Source organism: Xenopus tropicalis, chromosome 9, assembly GCF_000004195.4.
Source record: "Xenopus tropicalis strain Nigerian chromosome 9, UCB_Xtro_10.0, whole genome shotgun sequence".
NCBI lineage: Eukaryota > Metazoa > Chordata > Amphibia > Anura > Pipidae > Xenopus > Xenopus tropicalis.
The window spans coordinates 50,243,238-50,261,545 of record NC_030685.2 but is presented as its reverse complement, the minus strand read 5'-3'; the positions used below and the strand labels follow the sequence as shown (position 1 = coordinate 50,261,545).

Sequence of the window (18,308 nt, the reverse complement as noted above, 5' to 3'; positions counted from 1 at the left end):
TTATTAAAAAAAAAAAAGCCTAATTTAAAATGATGTGTTTGGACAAAAATTTTGGTGGTGAGCTCTGCACATTTCAGTTCCCTGAGGACTCATCTCTTGAAAGCAGCACAAGGCCCCTACAATTAAACCAGATGAGCTGAGTGTATATGTCCTAGGGGAAAGTATAGATGGGCATTTAAAGTAGACACGCGGTGGGGTGAATGATTGAAAATATTTTATAGAAGCAAGTGTAGATAGGGTCCAGATTAGATTGGGCACAGAAGTAAGCATATCGCCTTAGGAATATTAACTCTTTAATAATAAATGAAAACAACCACCCCTGTCTTTCTGCATATGTACAGAGCTTGTCAGGCAAGAGCTGGACTTTAATTGCACATACAAACAGTAATGACATAAATGTACTGCTGTATGTTGTCATGGCACCATGTTGTGACATCAGCATTATGGTGATCATGCAGCAAATTCAAAATAGATATCACATCTGGAACCACTTTTCCATACCCAATAGTAGGTCTTTCTGATTTACTGGTTTCTAACTTCCCTGCCTATTTCTGCTTATTCTGATTGCTACCTGTCCTAACCATTGCCTGAATACTGACAGTGAGACTGGTTTACCGCTAGAATACTATGCTGCTGGGCCTGTTCTTCAGTGACACTGATCTGGTGGAAAGAAACACATGACTGGGCTGTGAAAATGCAAAATAAATTCACATACCATTTCAATTTTAATGTTAAATATGATAAGGTGGATCCTTGAATAAAAATAAGCATTAGTATATTTCTCAAGTAATTTACAGGGGGCATAAATTGCTGGTTGACAATGTTAGTTTTCTTTTTCTTGCACCTACAGTCTAAATGTTCTCAAGCTATAATGACACACATTCAGAAAAACTCCTCTAAGGGTTACATTTCACACTGTGCCTTTTCATTGTCTTTTGTTTAATTTAAACAGTTTTTGTCTGCTAAAAGGCTCAGAGCATAATATAAAGTATCTCTACAATTAAAATCCAAGTAGCTGCACATATAACATAGCCATTAGTAAGTGACAACATAAGTGTCCACAGGGTGGTGCTGTAGTTCTACATTTGGTAGTACAGTGGTACTAGTACCATGAAATGTATAGCACATGTTCCTGTTTAAAGGGCCTGTAACACTAGTAAATTAAAACATACTTAAGTATTTAAAGTTTGCTTAGTCTAAAGTCTCTGAAATGTTTAATTAATTAAAAAGGCATGATATTATTTTAAACAAAATACCAGTAATGTATTTCTGCAGGGCATTTTTAGCCTCTAAAACAGCCATAAGTCCCATACATATGGGTATATCCCCCGATGCACGTTAGCACCAAAAGCAGGTGAAAAGCAACTTGATCCAAGTCACCCAAGCCTTTCTTAAAGGCATTAACAGACAATTAGACAATCTTTCAGGAGAACATCCCCCAGCAGGACATTTTAAAACCTCAATGCCCTTACCCGTAAGAACCACCTACACTGCTTCAATTGAAATCCCCCCCCTCCCATTTGTCTATTATCCCCCTACTTGCACATGTCCCCTTACAAGCACCTTTTATCTAGAGATAACCCCAACCTTGACTGTCTTGCCTCAAATTTTAATTCTTCCATACCTTCTCACTTTAATATTTAAAGGCCATGTCAATCCAAAAAAAAATAAATAAATAGACCTCTTGTGTAACCTAACTATGTGCTTGCAGAAACAAATGCTCTAACAACCAAGCACTTAGTACTGATGTTCTTGTGCCGATAGAGGTTTCTCTTTGAATTGGTGCCTTCTGCCACCTCTGCAGAAAGTCTGGAACCATGACAGCCCCCTAGGCAATGATGATTGTGTCACAAGACTTTACTCCAAGCAGCACACATCATATCATGTGTCTCCTGCTTTGCCTGCCTTGTCCCCCAACGATGCCCACATACACCTGCATAGCATTCATCAGAAACAAATATCCAGGACATGGGACTTTTCCAAATAACTTGAATTTTTGTGCATAAAATAAATTATGTTTCTGATATATATGTGTTAATATTATAGATTTTTTTTCAATATAAACCTGTATCTTGTTACACCAAAATTCTAACACATTGTGAAAGCTTAGGTTGTCCTGAAAGAATATATTGTTTTCCTGGGTAAACTAATTTTCCTCCTCCCCCCCCCCCCCCCACAGGAAAGGCCCCTCAAATGAAATACCACAAAATGGTTACATGAAATGAGTTTAGCAAAAACTATTATGCATAAAACCATGCTGTCACAAACTCATAGTATTGTGTTTTTAAATTTATTCAAGTATCTTATGCTTTTAAAGGGATAGCTTTGGTTAGAGCTATACCTGAGTGACCAGAAGGCAACAGCTTAAATATGCTACATTTGACACAACTGGATCAGTGCCACCAATTAGTTCTCGCCTCAGGGCGTACAGAGGCACAATACTTTTATGTAGAGTCATATTTAAAATTACATGTCCCAGTGTTATCTATGTAGAGACATTTCCTTTTGCCAGTGAGCAAATGTGTTCTTGCTATGTTATTCTTTCATTGTATACTTTAATCCATCTGTACAATGTGTTATGGGCCCATTCTCAGTGACTAAAAACATATGCAATCTACCTGACTGGTTGTGCTGTCTTTACACAGACTATACAGGTATTTGAGCCAGCATGTGGTAACACTGTTCTTGTTTCAGTTGTATGTTGTTGAAATACAACCCTTGGGCCTGGTACTGAAGGTTTGATTCAGATGATTAGGAATAATAGGAAAGCAGTATGATATGATAAGTAAGGTTGTGGGTACAGAAATTAAAATTATACTTTAACCTCTCAATATCTCCATCATATAATTTCAATTGACATTTCCACATCAAGCTATTAATATATACCAAATAATATAGAAATGCCATGAATAACCTGTAAACTACACAAATATATATATATTTATTAGGGATGCACCGAAGGTATTCGCCCAGGAACTGAATCCAAAAAATCACGACTTTTTGTCATGTTAACACGGAAGTGGAAAATTTTTAGCGCGTGGTGACATTTAACCCTTCCAAATCCTAATTAGCATATGCTGATTAGGATTCGGTTCAGTATTCGACCAAATCTCCTACGATGGATTCAGGGGTTTGGCCGAACCCGAAAAACTGGATTCAGTGCTTCCCTACTATATATAAATATATATATACACATATATATATATATATATATATACCAGTATATACATGGTAATACAGGCACTCATGTATAATTCTGGAGTCAATGTGCCTGGGTGCAATTTAGCAGATATCACATAGACCATAAATATAGATTCCGCAGTTGACGGCGTCAGGGGAAAAATGATGCGGTGACATTTAATCAGTCTAACACCGCATCATTTTTCCCCTGCGCTGTGCCTTGCGTGCTTTCCCCGATGTGGGTATGATGCGGATTGGTTCATTCTACACTATTAAATTGTGGTTTACAATGCTGGTACTTTGTCTGTGTCTTAGACTCGCTTCCTTTTTGCTTTCCAGCCAACGATACTGATGATTACGGCTTCTGATGCCTACTTGTAAACTTTAATTGCGATGCCGTGCTACTTTTGCTGGTAACTCCCCCTAGAGATGCTGTACTTTTTCCTAATACTATTGCGGTTCTGTGCCACCGACGCTGCTAACCCGGTGTTTTGTGCTGATTTTATAATTGTTACCTTTGCGGGTGTGTGCTTATGCCAAGCAATAGCAGTCCTGTTCCTCATGCTGGGTCTGTGCTTATGCCAAGCAATAGCAGTCCTGTTCCTCATGCTATCATTTGGGTAAACTTATAGGCACCGATCCGTGAGTTGCAGTTCAGCTATGTAGGATCTCCCGCTCCCTTATTTCATTTCAAACATATCTCTCTCCCGCTATTCTAGCGCTGAATCCAAAAAAAATCACCACCTGATTCAAGGTGGATTTGACTCTGGACAAATGATTGGTACATCAGTTAACAATGGGATTTTAATTCTAGCCAAAACATTGCAATGTCTGTTCTTCCTGTCCATGTGTATGTTACCTTCCAAAAACGTACAGGCAGGTTAAATTGTTCCTAAAAAACTGACCATATTGTGTAAATGCGATAGGGGCCTTAGGCTGTAAGCTCAACTGGGACACCGAACAATGTACTGCTTCTGAAATGCACTGTGGAATATGTTGCTGGGTTTTTGGGTTTTTTTTTACTTTATTTTGATTGTAATGAACCTTCACAGATATCAAAGGTTGCATATTGTATATGGTAATTGGCATATTAAATAAAGATTTGCAATCTTAAACAACAGTTGTCTGGTTTTTACATTTGTATTATAATCCTTTATAAAACTATGTGGCCCAGCTGGCCAAATTTATACATGGATATATGTTGCTTTTTTCAAATATTTAGAGAATATCAGTCAAGCAGAGGCACAAATTCTTTTTTTCATTTTTATTTCATTTTAAGATTGCCACTAATCATTTAGAGCAGAATATGAGCACTGAGCTTTACTAATGAGTACTGTAGTTCCAATACTATTACCCATTGGTAATTTGTTCAATGCACTCTAAAATAAATACTCAGAAAACATAAGATACTGTAAGCTAATTTAGAAGGCAATTTTTCTTAAGATAATAAAACAGTTTAATCTGTTCCTGGTTACATTTCCCCCAAAACTGACTAAAATGGTTGGGCTGTGCAATACAAATGAATGTTGAGCTTTATAGCCGTGACCTAAGCAAATTGATCAGTATTAAAACTTTACCTGGTAATAGGGCCAAATGAATAAATGAGATTCATGTCTGTGAGGAGCAGGAGCTGAGGTTAGAAGAGCAGGAGGTAGAATTTCTAAATCTCATTTTGTTAATTTGCCTTTGAGTTGCTATTCTCTTTTATCTTGTCCGTTTACTGTCTAACAAAATGTATTAAAAAATATATTTGCAAGATCTTCATGTTTGAAAACTATCTATACCTAAATAATGATCACTGTACAGAAATTGTATAGGAAATGGACAATATGGTGGTGCATAGGGTGGTACTGCACTCTAAAAACATAATGGAAACATAATTGGCTCCTGCATGAATGTGTTGAAAGACCTTAGATTGGGGCCATACAAGGATTACATTTAGCCCTTGATTTTTTACCTGCTACATTGTTTTAGGTATCAGAACCAGCAAAATAGAAAATATAAACATATAAATTGATTCAAAAGCATTAGAATAACATTTATTATGAAAATAACATTGGACATTGCTCTTTAACAGGCCAAAAAAATCAAGGTGTAATGTTTAAAAAATAGCCAAACTGATAAGTGTAATTATTGTAATTACAAGCTGGTGCATACTAAACGTATGTTAATTATCAAACTGTACCCAGACTTTAGGATGACCCAGGTGTATACACCCCAGGTCCGTCGCTCACATCACAGCAACCAGCAGATGATCATAAGTATTCAAAGGGTACTCACCGCCATTGATGGATGTTCCAGGTGCTAGAAGCCCCAAACCCATAGCCTGGGGAAACAATCATTAATCAGAAAAGAAGCGGCTTCAGTCACACATCAGAATGTCATAAGATGTCCTTTAAATCTCAACTTTATTCATCTCTTTAAAATGAATACGCCTGACGCGTTTCCTGCACATGTGAACTTAATCATAGGCATAAACAGAGAAGGAAGTACATGTTTTAAACAGCAAAACAACTGATCAATTGACATCACAAATTAAAAAAGAACCCAAAACACAATCAAAACATAAAAGAAAAATGAATAAGGAGCATGATAACATCTTCGGCAAACTCATTTGGAGGAAGTATAGCAACTAATATCAAAATAGAATTTAGACCATTAGAATGCTGTGTGCACTCAGGATATAGCTACACAAACAAGGTGTATTTATTGGTTAGCTAGGGGGCACAATTCTGCAACCCTTTCACTTATATCTGATGCATACATAAATAACTAAATTGTTCTGCAAAACCACATCTGATCTATATAATTAGAATTCCAGGGCACAGACCATCCCCCTGTATTTAAAGGTAAGTTTTATTGATTTTACCCAAAACAAAGCAGACAAAACAAGACAAATTATAGAACAATGAACAGTCACTATCATGTACAGTAGAATTGATAGGTTCTGGCTCAACCACAGTCTAGAACAGACAGCAGAATATTATTGCTCATTGTAGCAGGTGCTTAAGTACACAGAAGGATTCTATAACTGTGAGATGCAGGTCACGTACACCCTGAAAGAAAGGATTACAGCTCCAGAAAGTCTGGATTACACCAAGCAACCCACACCTTGTCAAACTGAAATTGGCTACCCTTATTTTGAACATTAATTTAAAGGAGAACTAAACCCTAAAAATTAATATGGCTAGAAATGTCATATTGTATATAATGAACTCATTGACCCAGCCTAAAGGTTCAGCATCTCTACAGTTGTAATGATTCAGTACCTCAGAGTTGCCACAGGGGTCATTGCAAATATCAAGCAGAAAATAATGCTGCGGGGTTGATTATTCATTTCTGATAATTGCTTTTGGTCATGCAGTAATAATCCATATTATTTACTAATCAGTCTTATATTGTGACATTTATATTCTATATATACAGTATATTGTGAATTTGTCCCTAAGCTCAGTAACTGACAGTAGCACAGAGTATGTGCAGTGAATTAGAAGAAAAGGAGATGGGGAGCTATTGGGGCATCTTGGGGGCACAGATCTTCAGTGCAAAAAAGTCAGTGGTTGGCTTGTGCTGGAACAAGAGCCCAAAACATAGTTTATAACATTTCTAGCCAAATTCTTTAGTTAAGCTTTAGTTTGCCTTTAATAAACAGCAGTGCATGTCTACTAGTTGCCTCCAGAAAGTTATGGAGGGGGGTTATCTCCCTTCCAGTGCATTATCACCGCCTTCTTGATGTAGAACATGAGGGAATCGCACCTGAATTCTGGTGACACTGGTGGGTAGTATGTGGTCTTTTTCCCCTTGTAAGCAGAGCAGGGGGTCAGCAATTTGTGGTGTACCCAGTTCAGCGGCCAGGACCTCCATTACAGAAGCACACAATTCTTTTATAGGGGGACAATACAAATCATATGAATAAAGTTAGCACCTGGGGATTTACATCAGGGACACAGGTTATCCTGTTTTTTGCCAAACCTTTTCAGCTTAAGAGGGGTTATATCAATTTAGAGAAACTTGTATTGTATAAATCTGTCTTTTATTGGGATTAATAAATTATAGGCAGTGTCTATGGCTTCCTCCCACATCTTCATTGAGATCTGGAATCCAGAGGTGGTAGACTTGATCAAAAGGTGGCTTGATTGATTCCATTTTATTTTTACAAAGTCTGAATAATTCAACCCCCTATAAAACTGACTTCTGTTTATCTGTGCACTGGTAATTTAATTATCTATCTTGCAAAAATCACACATGGAGTAGGTTTAATTTTCTTTTTGCCTAAACTCTTTGCCTTGCTTAGGTCAAGAAATAACAAAAACATAGATTTCTTTTGATTAAATCAACAGGCAAGAAATATGTTTATATTATCACAAGCTATATTTATTGAACTCATGTTAAAAATGGAGATATGTTGACCCTTTAAATAGAAACAATTGAAAACCCAGCTTATTGTTGTAAAGTAAAGTTATTTCTCCCAGAACACCATCCTCTTGAGTAATTTGATTTAATTTATGGGTATTATGCAAAATAGCATGGAGGAAGGATGTGAGTAGACAACCTGGAAAAGATTAATATTTCCTTTTGAAATGTTAGAAAAATAAAACTGAAACTTGCATAAATGTGTTGAAAATAAGGATATTTATCCAACAATTAAAAACAGTGGTCGAAGCCTTGTTTGGAAAGTATTTTTCATTGACATATTCTATAATGGTCATCACACCAGCCATAGTCTCTTCACAGGTTGGTTGTATTTGGTCCTCAGGCAAAGTAAACTTGTGGCTACCATTATCTCTCAGTTCAAAGGTGAAGGAGAAGTCTATGCCTAGATCATGAACCCAGTCTTGGGATGTTCCAGAAGCTTCATCTGTTAAAGAAACACAAGAAAAAATCAAAGTCTAAAGTGTTAGGCAGGGGTGCAATGAATTTGTGACCACAAAACTCATATAGACAACAACAAGAGATCCTCTGCTCTCACCCATTATCAATATATATAGGACATTAAGACAGTCTGTGCAATAAGCTATAATGAAATGCCCTTCTTTTTGAATGTTGTGGTCACAACCTCATTAAACCCCCAATTAACGGTTTAGAATATAGTGGTGAGCACAACTTTCCCTTTTCTTTGTTATAGTTTATACAGGAGCAGTGGCCAGGTACATGTTGTAGCTCCCATCCCAGCTACAGTCAGGTGATCCCAGGGGTTTTAACCTTGAGAGCAGGTAAAACTCAGTCCCTGTGATGAATTTTGAAGCAGTAGAATAAATGTGAGTGTAGGACTGGCCAGCTTGAAGTATATTGCAATATATATATATATTGATAATGTTGTTGTCCATAATACTGCAAAGGCTATATTGTGCATGGTAGCTTTCAGATCTCCATTTAAGTGCCTCTTCTCCAGCATAAATATTACCAGCTTATGCAGACATTTTTCATATCTGATACTGAGAACTGCATATTCTATTCATTGTGAATAAAATCCTTAATTTTAGATTGTAGAAAGAGCTGTCACAATGCAAAGGTAGGCATGATAATAATATGGTAATTCCTAACCAGAATCAAAAAATGTTTATTAAGCAAAGCATTAACCTATGCACAGCAAGAGAGAAAAGAATTCCTTAATTTAAAAAAAAAAAAAAAAAAAAACAAGCTACAAGATTTCAACATATGAATAAGGGCTTTAATCTATTGGAGACACATCAGGTAGGATACCAAAAGTCTTTACATTACAGGCAGGCTAAGAATGATTTCCATATTCTTTGTAAAAATTTAGGTCCCGAGCATTCTGGATATCAGGTCTGTTATGTATTTCCATAAACTGGGTTATGTTTTATAAAGTTATATGCTTTTGAAGGATGTTAGAATGTTGCAGCCTTGGTAAAAAGCAGGAGGAGACTGGGAAGCTAGTCTCTGTGTGTAAGGAATAAAGGTATTACTATTTTTAAATTCATCAATTATGAAATGCAGTGCTTCTAGCAAAATAAGCAACACCATAAAACAACTGGTATGACAACAAAGAGACAACTACCTATCTACTACCTTAACCAAAAGGCCCCAAAATAATAACTATTATGGCTAAGTAGATTCATTTGTATAATAAACAGCCTCAACAATAATAAATATATCAATCCTAATCGGGATTTAATTGAGAAAAAAACTAGTGGCCAAAAAAAACTCAGTAAGCAAAAGCTAGCATGTTCTTGTTGAAGTCAATGTGAATAGTCTCTTAACAGCTTTATTTTCCTAGTTTATTATAACATTTCAAATTTTACGCCTTGTTGAAAATGATTGTAACAATGTAATTTTTGCTTGTATGCAAGTTTTTTTTCCTTGTGACTGCAAAAAGTCTTTTGTGTTTTTTGCTTTAAAAAGGTAGCTCTTTAGCAAAAAAAACCAAGCCAATGGAAAAAGCTCTGTACTTTTATTTTTCTGCAATCAATTTTCTCCATCAACTTTGAAATTCGAGAAAAACGTCCCTAACTGTTGGACTCAGAAAAGGCGAGTCCAGGACTGGGGTTCAAAATAGGTCCTGACATTTCAAGCACACAGACACACAAACAGACGCCCACAAGCACACTAAATAGTGACTGTCTATGGCATCTTATAGCAGCCCCTCTGGCATTTGCTAGAATCCACAGATAACAAGTCAGGGCCTGGAGAAGGCATTTGATAGTATATTGGACACATTTAGCTGCACTTAATTACACAAAGTAATCATGCCCCGGCCCAAAGTAAACAACCAAGACTTTCATTTGAATAAACAGTGGCCCACATGCCCTTTGTTCATACCTCCCAAGTGTCCCGATTTTCGCAGGACAGTCACGATTTTGACAGCTCAGTCCACAGTCCCAGATTCTTTCAGAAAAGTCCCTCATTTACCTTTGATCTCCTGCACTGACTGCTAAAAAAGATATAATGTTTCTCAAACTTAATTAAAAAGTAGCTTTTGCCAGAGAACCCAGAAAAAGTTAACAAACTACACCTGTACTTTGATACAAAGTTTCTAACGTAATTAAATACGTGGCCTCTTGGCAGAGCACCCAAAAAACTTAACAAGCTACACCTACACTTAGATACAATTGTAACTAATAAGCTAAACAGGTCTCTTGGGGGAACTGAGACTTGCAGCTTAAAGGGCAATTTCACCTTTTTCTGCAGGCTTTGATGCTCAGATAAACTTTTCAAAATCAAAGGTTATTCCGAAAAAAACATATTTAGGTCTCTTACAATAAAGAGTTTTAGTTTTAGTTAAGCTTGCATAATTCAACTTAAATATATGAAAATCTGAAGAAATATATTGTGCTTACATAGGAGTTTGGAAAATGGACCAGCCCTGTACTTTGTACCATGTATTTTTTCCATGGCTGATGCTGCCATTTCAGCTACTTTGAACTGTTGGAAAAAACAGGAAAAAGCTGAAAACTGTATAGAAACTTTTTTTGCAAACTAGTTAGTTGAAAGGGGTAGTTTACCTTTAAATTAACTTTTAGTATGCAGTAGACATATTCTCAGACATTTTGCAATTGGTCTTAATTTTTTTTTTTTTTAATTTGTTGTGTTTATTTAATTTTTTACTTCTTGTTCAGGGTTCAATGAACCCTAACAACCAGGCAGACGTTTGAATGAAAGACTGGAATATAAATAGGAAAGGACTTGAATAGAAAAGTTATTTAAAAGCTAGAAAGAAGCAAAAGAGGAAGGCATATAAGTTAAACATATAAATAATGAGGCCAAACTGAAAATATGCTAAGAATAGGCGATTCTTTAACATACTAAGGATTAACTTAAAGGTAAACTACCACTAATAAAGAACAACATGAAGCAAATAAGTTCTCCCTCAATACGTTCCCATAATAGATTCCCATAATACAATCTGCAAAAAATAACAATATTACTGGGCTTCACATGCTCTGTAGGAATTCATGATCATTTCAAAATCAATGCTGTTGTCCTGCAGGGATATTTTAAATGCATCCTATGCATAGTTTGTGTTTTTATTTAATTACTAAAAACAAGTTTCTTTAGTTGTAATCTTCTCAGTATCTGAATGCAATTTCTTTCTGCAGTATTTTAGAGGGACATTAGTGTCTCAAATTGTCAATGTAGTTTTCTTTATCTTTAGTGCCTAATAAATAACCTAATTATGATACTTGCTGAAAAGGATAACACCAAAAGTGCAGACATAAATATATGGCATCCAAATTGGAAAGTCAATGAAAAAAAGATCATTAGTACTGTACTGTAATGAATACAATGTATATATCAAAAACAAACATTGCTTCCACTGACTGTGCTAGTGATGCATAAACAATCAGCGCACCAGAGGTCACCCCTTTAGATTAGAGGAAAGGAGCTTCCATTTGAAGCAGCGTAGGTGGTTTTTCACGGTGAGGGCAGTGAGGTTGTGGAATGCCCTTCCTAGTGATGTGGTAATGGCAGATTCTGTTAATGCCTTTAAGAGGGGCCTGGATGAGTTCTTGATCAATCAGAATATCCAAGGCTATTGTGATACTAATATCTACAGTTAGTACTAGTGGTTGTATATATAGTGTGTGTTAGGTGTGCTGGGTTTACTTGGATGGGTTGAACTTGATGGACACTGGTCTTTTTTCAACCCTATGTAACTATGTAACTATTTCAATACCATGCACCATACCTACAGGTGTGTCTATGCCAATTCAAGATTCCACAAGTTTAGTACTTATACAGAGATACCAACTGCAATTCCTAGTAATTTCTGACGACATACATTGTGTAAATTCATCCCTAAAAATGAGCTGTAATATAAAACTGTAAATGCAAAAAAAAAAATTAAATGCATTTTTTTTCATTTATTTGCTTTAAAAGCCTACTTGAAATTCAAGTGAGTTCCATGAAGATGGAATATTGGAAATAAACAAGAAAAGGGCAATGATAACTTATAAATAAATCTTACTATTTCATTATAATTCCTTGATAGCCCTGTAGAGTATCCATAAGCAGTCAGGATGAGTTGGCTGTATGAGTGCATTGTTAGGAAGCAAACAATATCTGCCTTTCTGCTTTCCACAAACTCTACCACTGCCCTGGTCTCTGGTTCTGAAACAGGTGAACTTCCACAGAAGGAGTTGGAACTGCAATTTGTGGATGATCTATGAGCTTTAAAAAAAATACCATAAGCAACAATACCAAAATAGTTTTTAACAAGCAGAGATATATTTTGTCATACACAACCTTCCTTTTCAGATTTTGGTAAAAAATACCTTAGCTTAGTTGTACAGGTATGGGATCCATTATCCAGAAACCTGTTAACCTGAAAGCTCCAAATTACAGAAAGGCCATTTACATTTAGACCTCATTTTAATTAAATAACTTAAATGTTGATTTAATAAAACACCTTGTATTGATCCTAACTAAGAGAAAAATAATCTTTACTGGAGGCAATATATCCCTGTTTGGTTTATTTAATGTTTAAGTGATTTTCTAGTGATCCAAATTACAGAAGGACCCCCCTTAAGGGGTCAAGAGCATTCTGGATAACAGGACCCACACCTGTATTATTATGAATGTTAGACATGTATGAAAGAAGGCAATTTAAAAACACCCTTCTGTTGAATTTTAGAAATATGATAAGTCGTTATCAGAAATGTACAAAAGTAATTGGTTAATTATATTCATCTTAAATTATCTGTCCTGTTTCTATATATTTTTTGTATCCTTAAATGCACCACATACTGCACCATGATACATTAAAGTTGCGGTTAAGGTCCACTCCATAGCAGGTTCCATTCCCATATTGAGAACGATTTTTTCTCCAGAGCCTTTCCTAAAGAAAAACATAGGAATGCATTTAGGCATTTTCTCAATACTGAAACTGGTAGTAAGACACTGAAATGGACGAAGGGTTGTATTGCAATTGCAATACAACATTTTTGACTGACTTACTTTTGTCCACGAGTAGATATACCCATCAATATTGAGAACTGGCAAGACGTATATGTCTAAATTCTGGAGGATTTTTCTAATCCTTTGATCATTTTGATAATTCTGTACAATCTGCTTAAGAGGAGTATAGGAATTAATGTGAAGATTATCCCTCTATGCTGTCTATAATCCTAATAATCATTACATGTTGAATCCTGTTAACAAAAATGTGAGTAAAAAACTGTTGTGTAATACATCTGTAATTTTGAATATTAATAGAATTTTAAATGTCTCTTAACAACCTGAGGTTTAATATGTGTACAGTAGTATTCCTACCTCTTTCACAAACCATTGGCAGAATGCTGGCGCAATCCATTCCCTTGCATGGATTCCACAATCTATCCAAACAATCTTTTTATGATTTTCAGACGGCTGACTGATCTGTTGTACATTAATAACATGGGTTATTAATAATAAAGGACCTGTCAGAATGGTTAAAAATGCCAAAACTGACCATACATAAGCAGTTTAAATGAACTTGCTATCTGCAACACTGTATGTAAGTGCTACATAACTAAAATATAAAACTATGCATCCAATTAGCCGGAGCATGTGGTAAGTTTTAGTTAGTTTCAATTTCTGTGCTTAAAGAAGCTTAAGCGAAACAGAGATTTACTTTTGTGGGATTGGTCAGAATACTAGTTTGGGGACTTCAAACACAGACTGGTTGTCTGCTATGTTGGTAGAAATCAACAAATTGGTCTGGCCAGCCAAATTCTATACAATAATGAAAGGTTACCTTTAGGTACTGCATCGGTCTTGACTCATAAGTTAAACCCAAAAGATGTTGTGTCACAAACTGACTGTGCTTTTTTGCTATGCCATTTATCCAGTCATAAATCTGTGAAAGAAAATAATAGCAAATGTTTGTGTTATTGACTCTGCATTGCTTTAGCAACCAAAAGCTTAACTCTGTATGTTAACCAACATCTGATAAATATGGAGTTATCATATAAGGTGGCATGTACACATAAAATTAAACAGTACCAGATTTTTTAGTAAAGGTGGTGATAAATTCAGCCATTGTTTTATATAAGGCTGATATTAAAGGAAAGAGGTGCCAACCCTTGACGCATCAAGTAGGGTATTAGGCCTGTACGTCAGCTACTTGCAGACCTTTAGTTCCAGATTGCTCCCTGTAAGCATTGCCATCACCCCTCTTTACTCAACCCATAATCCACAGTACACACAACACCCTGCTTGTCAACTGCGTTTCCCCCTGCCTGCGCCATACCTCACTGTGGGGTTGGGGAAGGAGTAAGGTTGCATGGTGTAATAATAATAACACAGTGATCAGCATAATAGAACCATGGGATTAACTACGGCCTTGAAGATTAAAGCAAAGGTCCAAGAACAAAAGAACTTTGTTTTAAATTTGTGAAAGCTTAGTAGAGTAGTACAGGTATAGGACCCATTATCCAGAATGCTCAGGACCAAGAGTATTCCAGATAAGGGGTCTTTCCGTAATTTGGATCTCCATACCTTAAGTCTGCTAAAAAATTAATAAAACATTAATTAACCCCAATAGGATTGTTTTGCATCCAATAAGGATTATTTATATCTTAGTTGGGATCAATTAAAAGGTACTGTTTTATTACTACAGAGAAAAAGAAAATCAGTTTTAAAATTCTGAATTATGTGATTAAAATGGAGTCTATGGGAGACAGACTTTCCGTAATTCGGAGCTTTCTGGATAATGGGTTTCCAGATAAGGGGTCCGATACCTGTATAAGGACAAACTGATCAAGAAAGGGTATTGCATATAAATATTAAAGATTCCTTTACTCTATTGCCACGAGTTATAATCAGAATATAAAACATCCACATTATGGGGTTAAGTGCAAGATTCAAATATCAAAAACATCAAATTACAAAAAATCATCAACTGAATACATAAGGCAAGTTCCAAAAATAAACAGTTTAAATGTAGCAAGTCACATCAAAAGTAAAATTTAAACCCAAAGGTGTTTGTAGATAAAAAAATTCAGAAAACCTCCTGCTTTTGTAAAAGGGTGAAAGTGTCACCTCCCCTTTTTTCTATTTTTATTTGTTCTATTGCCTGTGCTGAAAAAAAATTGTGTCACTGTTACATCTGATCAATATGTTCCCTAATTCTATCTTTTAAGACTTGCATTGTACAGCCAACATATTGTTTTTTACATTTCTGACATGGCCCTATATATGTCACAAAATATATAACTGCTGTGCTATTGCAATTGATAAACTGCTTTATTTTATATATTTTATTTGTAACAGTTGAAAAAATTCATTTGAAACTTAAATCGAAGAAATGTGTATGTGCATAAGGTTTATTCACAAACATATAGGGGCACATTTACTAATCCACGAACGTCCGAAAAGCGTCCGTATGCGTTTTTTTCGTAATGATCAGTATTTTGCGATTTTTTCGTAAATTGCTGCGACTTTTTCGTAGCCATTACGACTTTTTCGTAAATTGTCGCGACTTTTTCATAGCGTTAAGACTTGCGCGAATTGTAGCAACTTTTTTGTAGCCGATTAGTAAATCAGCCCCATAGGGTGACAATTTATCTCCCAAAGTATGGGCTCTTCTTTCTATATTGGAGATCCCATATTTTAAGACCTCAAAAAAGTCAACATTGAGGGGCTGATTTACTAAGACACGAATTCCGACCGAATTGGAAAAATTCCGATTGGAAAACGAACATTTTGCGACTTTTTCGTATTTTTTGCGATTTTTTCGGAGCCTTTACGACTTTTCGGAAATTATCGCGACTTTTTCGTTACCAATACGATTTGCGCGAAAAAACGCGAGTTTTTCGTAGCCATTCCGAAAGTTGCGATTTTTTCGTAGCGTTAAAACTTGCGCGAAAAGTTGCGCTTTTTTCGTAGCGTTAAAACTTAAAAGGCGCAACGTTTTGCGCAAGTTTTAACACTACGAAAAAATCGGAACTTTTTGCGCAAGTTTTAACGTTACGAAAAAATCGCAACTTTCGGAATGGCTATGAAAAACTCGCGATTTTCCGCAAAAATCGTATTCGTAACGAAAAAGTCGCGGTAATTTTCCGAAAAAATCGCAAAATACCGATCATTACGAAAAAAACGCAATCGGACGCATTCGGCCCGTTCGTGAGTAAGTAAATGGGCCCCATAGAATAGGCAAAAACTTTTTAATTATCTGTACTATCTTCTTGTATTTTCTGCTACATTGTGTAATAAAAGGTATTCTGTGGCTCCACTGATTATCCTATGTTCTTTTCTTTGGTATCAGCCCTTTGGTAAGGCCCTTCTTATGACCACATCACTGTAACCCCTTTCCTTAAACCTATTCATCATATCTCTGGACAGGCCAATGAACTCCTTGTCAGTGGAACAGTTCCTCCTGAAACAGAAGAACTGTCCCACAGGAATACCACCTATCTGGTTTCTGGGATGACAAGAGTGGGCATGTAACAATATGTTCCCTCTACAAGGTTTACGATAAATTGTTGAATTAATAGAGCTCCCTCTAGCTATCAGTTTGATGTCCAAAAATGTGATTTCTGTATGTGCAAATTTATCAGTGAAGTGCAGATTTAACTCATTCTTATTTATAAGTTCAATAAAGGATTCAAAGTCTTCCATGCTCCCATGCCAAATGCATAACAAATCATCAGTATCATCAGTATAGCTTTAAATGATCTTAAATCCACAGGGATTTGGGTTTGGGAAAACTTCTCTGTAGACAAAAGTTAGAATCAAATGTGAAATAATTGTGTTTTAAAAGATTTAATTTCATAGAATACTCACTATATACCAATGGTAACTCACTGCTTCCAAACCCTCATCATGAGGAAATGATGAATACAGTGAGGTCACATCTAGTATGGCCCAACTGTAGCTAGCCTGGCACATTCCTAAGTTTCTGTAAAACGTGTGCTGTATCTGTAACATAACTGTCCAAGCTAAGTACAAGTGGTTGCCTTGAAGAGTTAGATGGGGTTACTTGTGTTACTTCTAGAGCACCCTTTACATTTCTGTGTTGGAAAAAACACAAAAAGCAAGTTGACTGCTACATGCAAAAGTAAACTTTAGCACAAGTTGTTTTTCAGCCTTTTTATGAGCTCCATTTAATTTGCTGGAGCTCGGGGGAAAAACCACAAAGATTTTTTTGGATGATAATATTTTTTTCATTTGTTCCACTGTCCACATTGGCCCAGCAATCATTTTCTGACAGTGTACAACAAGTTTTCTCTAATTCATTTTATTTGTATTTACCTCATTCATTGGATGATATGTGGTGTAGTTATATTCATTGATGGTCTTCCTGGTTTCTTTGGTATCTATTTTGTCTTCCTCTATGTATTTCACATTGCCAGTCAGAATTCTGCAAATAAATTAGATAAAAGGAGAATAGTAAATAAATGAAATAAGACAAGAAGTATTTGAATATTTCATTCTGATCAATATTATATGTTTTACTGAGTCTACATGGGTTTCTCTTGACACTCTGGTTTCCTAGATCATTGGAATTCTGGAATTTAGCCTTCCATGTGTTTGGCCAGTTTACACAGTATGAAATCATGTGCATTTTCTGCTGTATTTCCTGAAATGCAATCTAGCAAGTGGGCAGCTCAATTCCATACAATATAAAAACTCCAGTTCACAGGGCCCCAAATTTTTGTGGGGCCCTTCTATGACTGTTAGCCATTAACAGCCATAAATTTTGTAGAAATAATCCATGTAATCAATTATTAACTGCATTGTAAGCAGTGTGGCAAAACTTGAAATGGGGGATAGCTTTATCATCAATATGAGTAAAAGCTTCACTCTCTGCCATGTTTGGGTGGACATTATTGTAATCCTGTGCAGTGTAATGACAGCAAAGAATTAAAGTTCAACCAGAATAGGCAGGTTTATTTATGATCTGAGTGAAAAGTGAAGATCACACTCCACGTTTTTCACCTACAATGCAGCATTTTCTCCTAGAAATTCCAGAGTTTGATGCTCCAATATGGTCACAAATTTTTGGCTGTTTTGACAAACTGGCAAAAAGTTGCATTAAAGTTTTTCTGTGGGGATTGTTTCACTTGCAACCAGTGCATACCAAGTCAAAAACAGGGCTGATTCACTTGCAACTATTTGACTAATTGATGCACTCTGCTTGTGGATCCCTGGAATCCTAAACATTAGTGGTTGCAATTACCTGCAATTTA

At 36.0% G+C, this 18,308-nt stretch overlaps 1 protein-coding gene across 2 annotated transcripts in view; it reads right to left on the bottom strand.

The window, feature by feature from the left end:
- Window positions 1–5,546: 5,546 nt before the first annotated feature.
- The window catches only part of LOC100490370 (carboxypeptidase O), a 50,811-nt gene continuing 38,049 nt past the window's right edge, over window positions 5,547–18,308 (bottom strand). Inside the window, exons 6-13 of one of the 2 annotated variants that reach the window (XM_031893566.1) lie at window positions 17,371–17,479; window positions 13,874–13,975; window positions 13,411–13,515; window positions 13,096–13,209; window positions 12,886–12,976; window positions 12,107–12,309; window positions 10,479–10,563; window positions 5,547–8,038 (exon numbers count right to left, since the gene is read on the bottom strand). In XM_031893566.1, the coding sequence (XP_031749426.1) occupies window positions 7,764–8,038; window positions 10,479–10,563; window positions 12,107–12,309; window positions 12,886–12,976; window positions 13,096–13,209; window positions 13,411–13,515; window positions 13,874–13,975; window positions 17,371–17,479 (1,084 nt within the window). In that variant the 3' untranslated portion in view covers window positions 5,547–7,763. The remainder of the gene's footprint in view (window positions 8,039–10,478; window positions 10,564–12,106; window positions 12,310–12,885; window positions 12,977–13,095; window positions 13,210–13,410; window positions 13,516–13,873; window positions 13,976–17,370; window positions 17,480–18,308) is intronic. The other variant, XM_018097644.2, reaches the window with a different exon arrangement.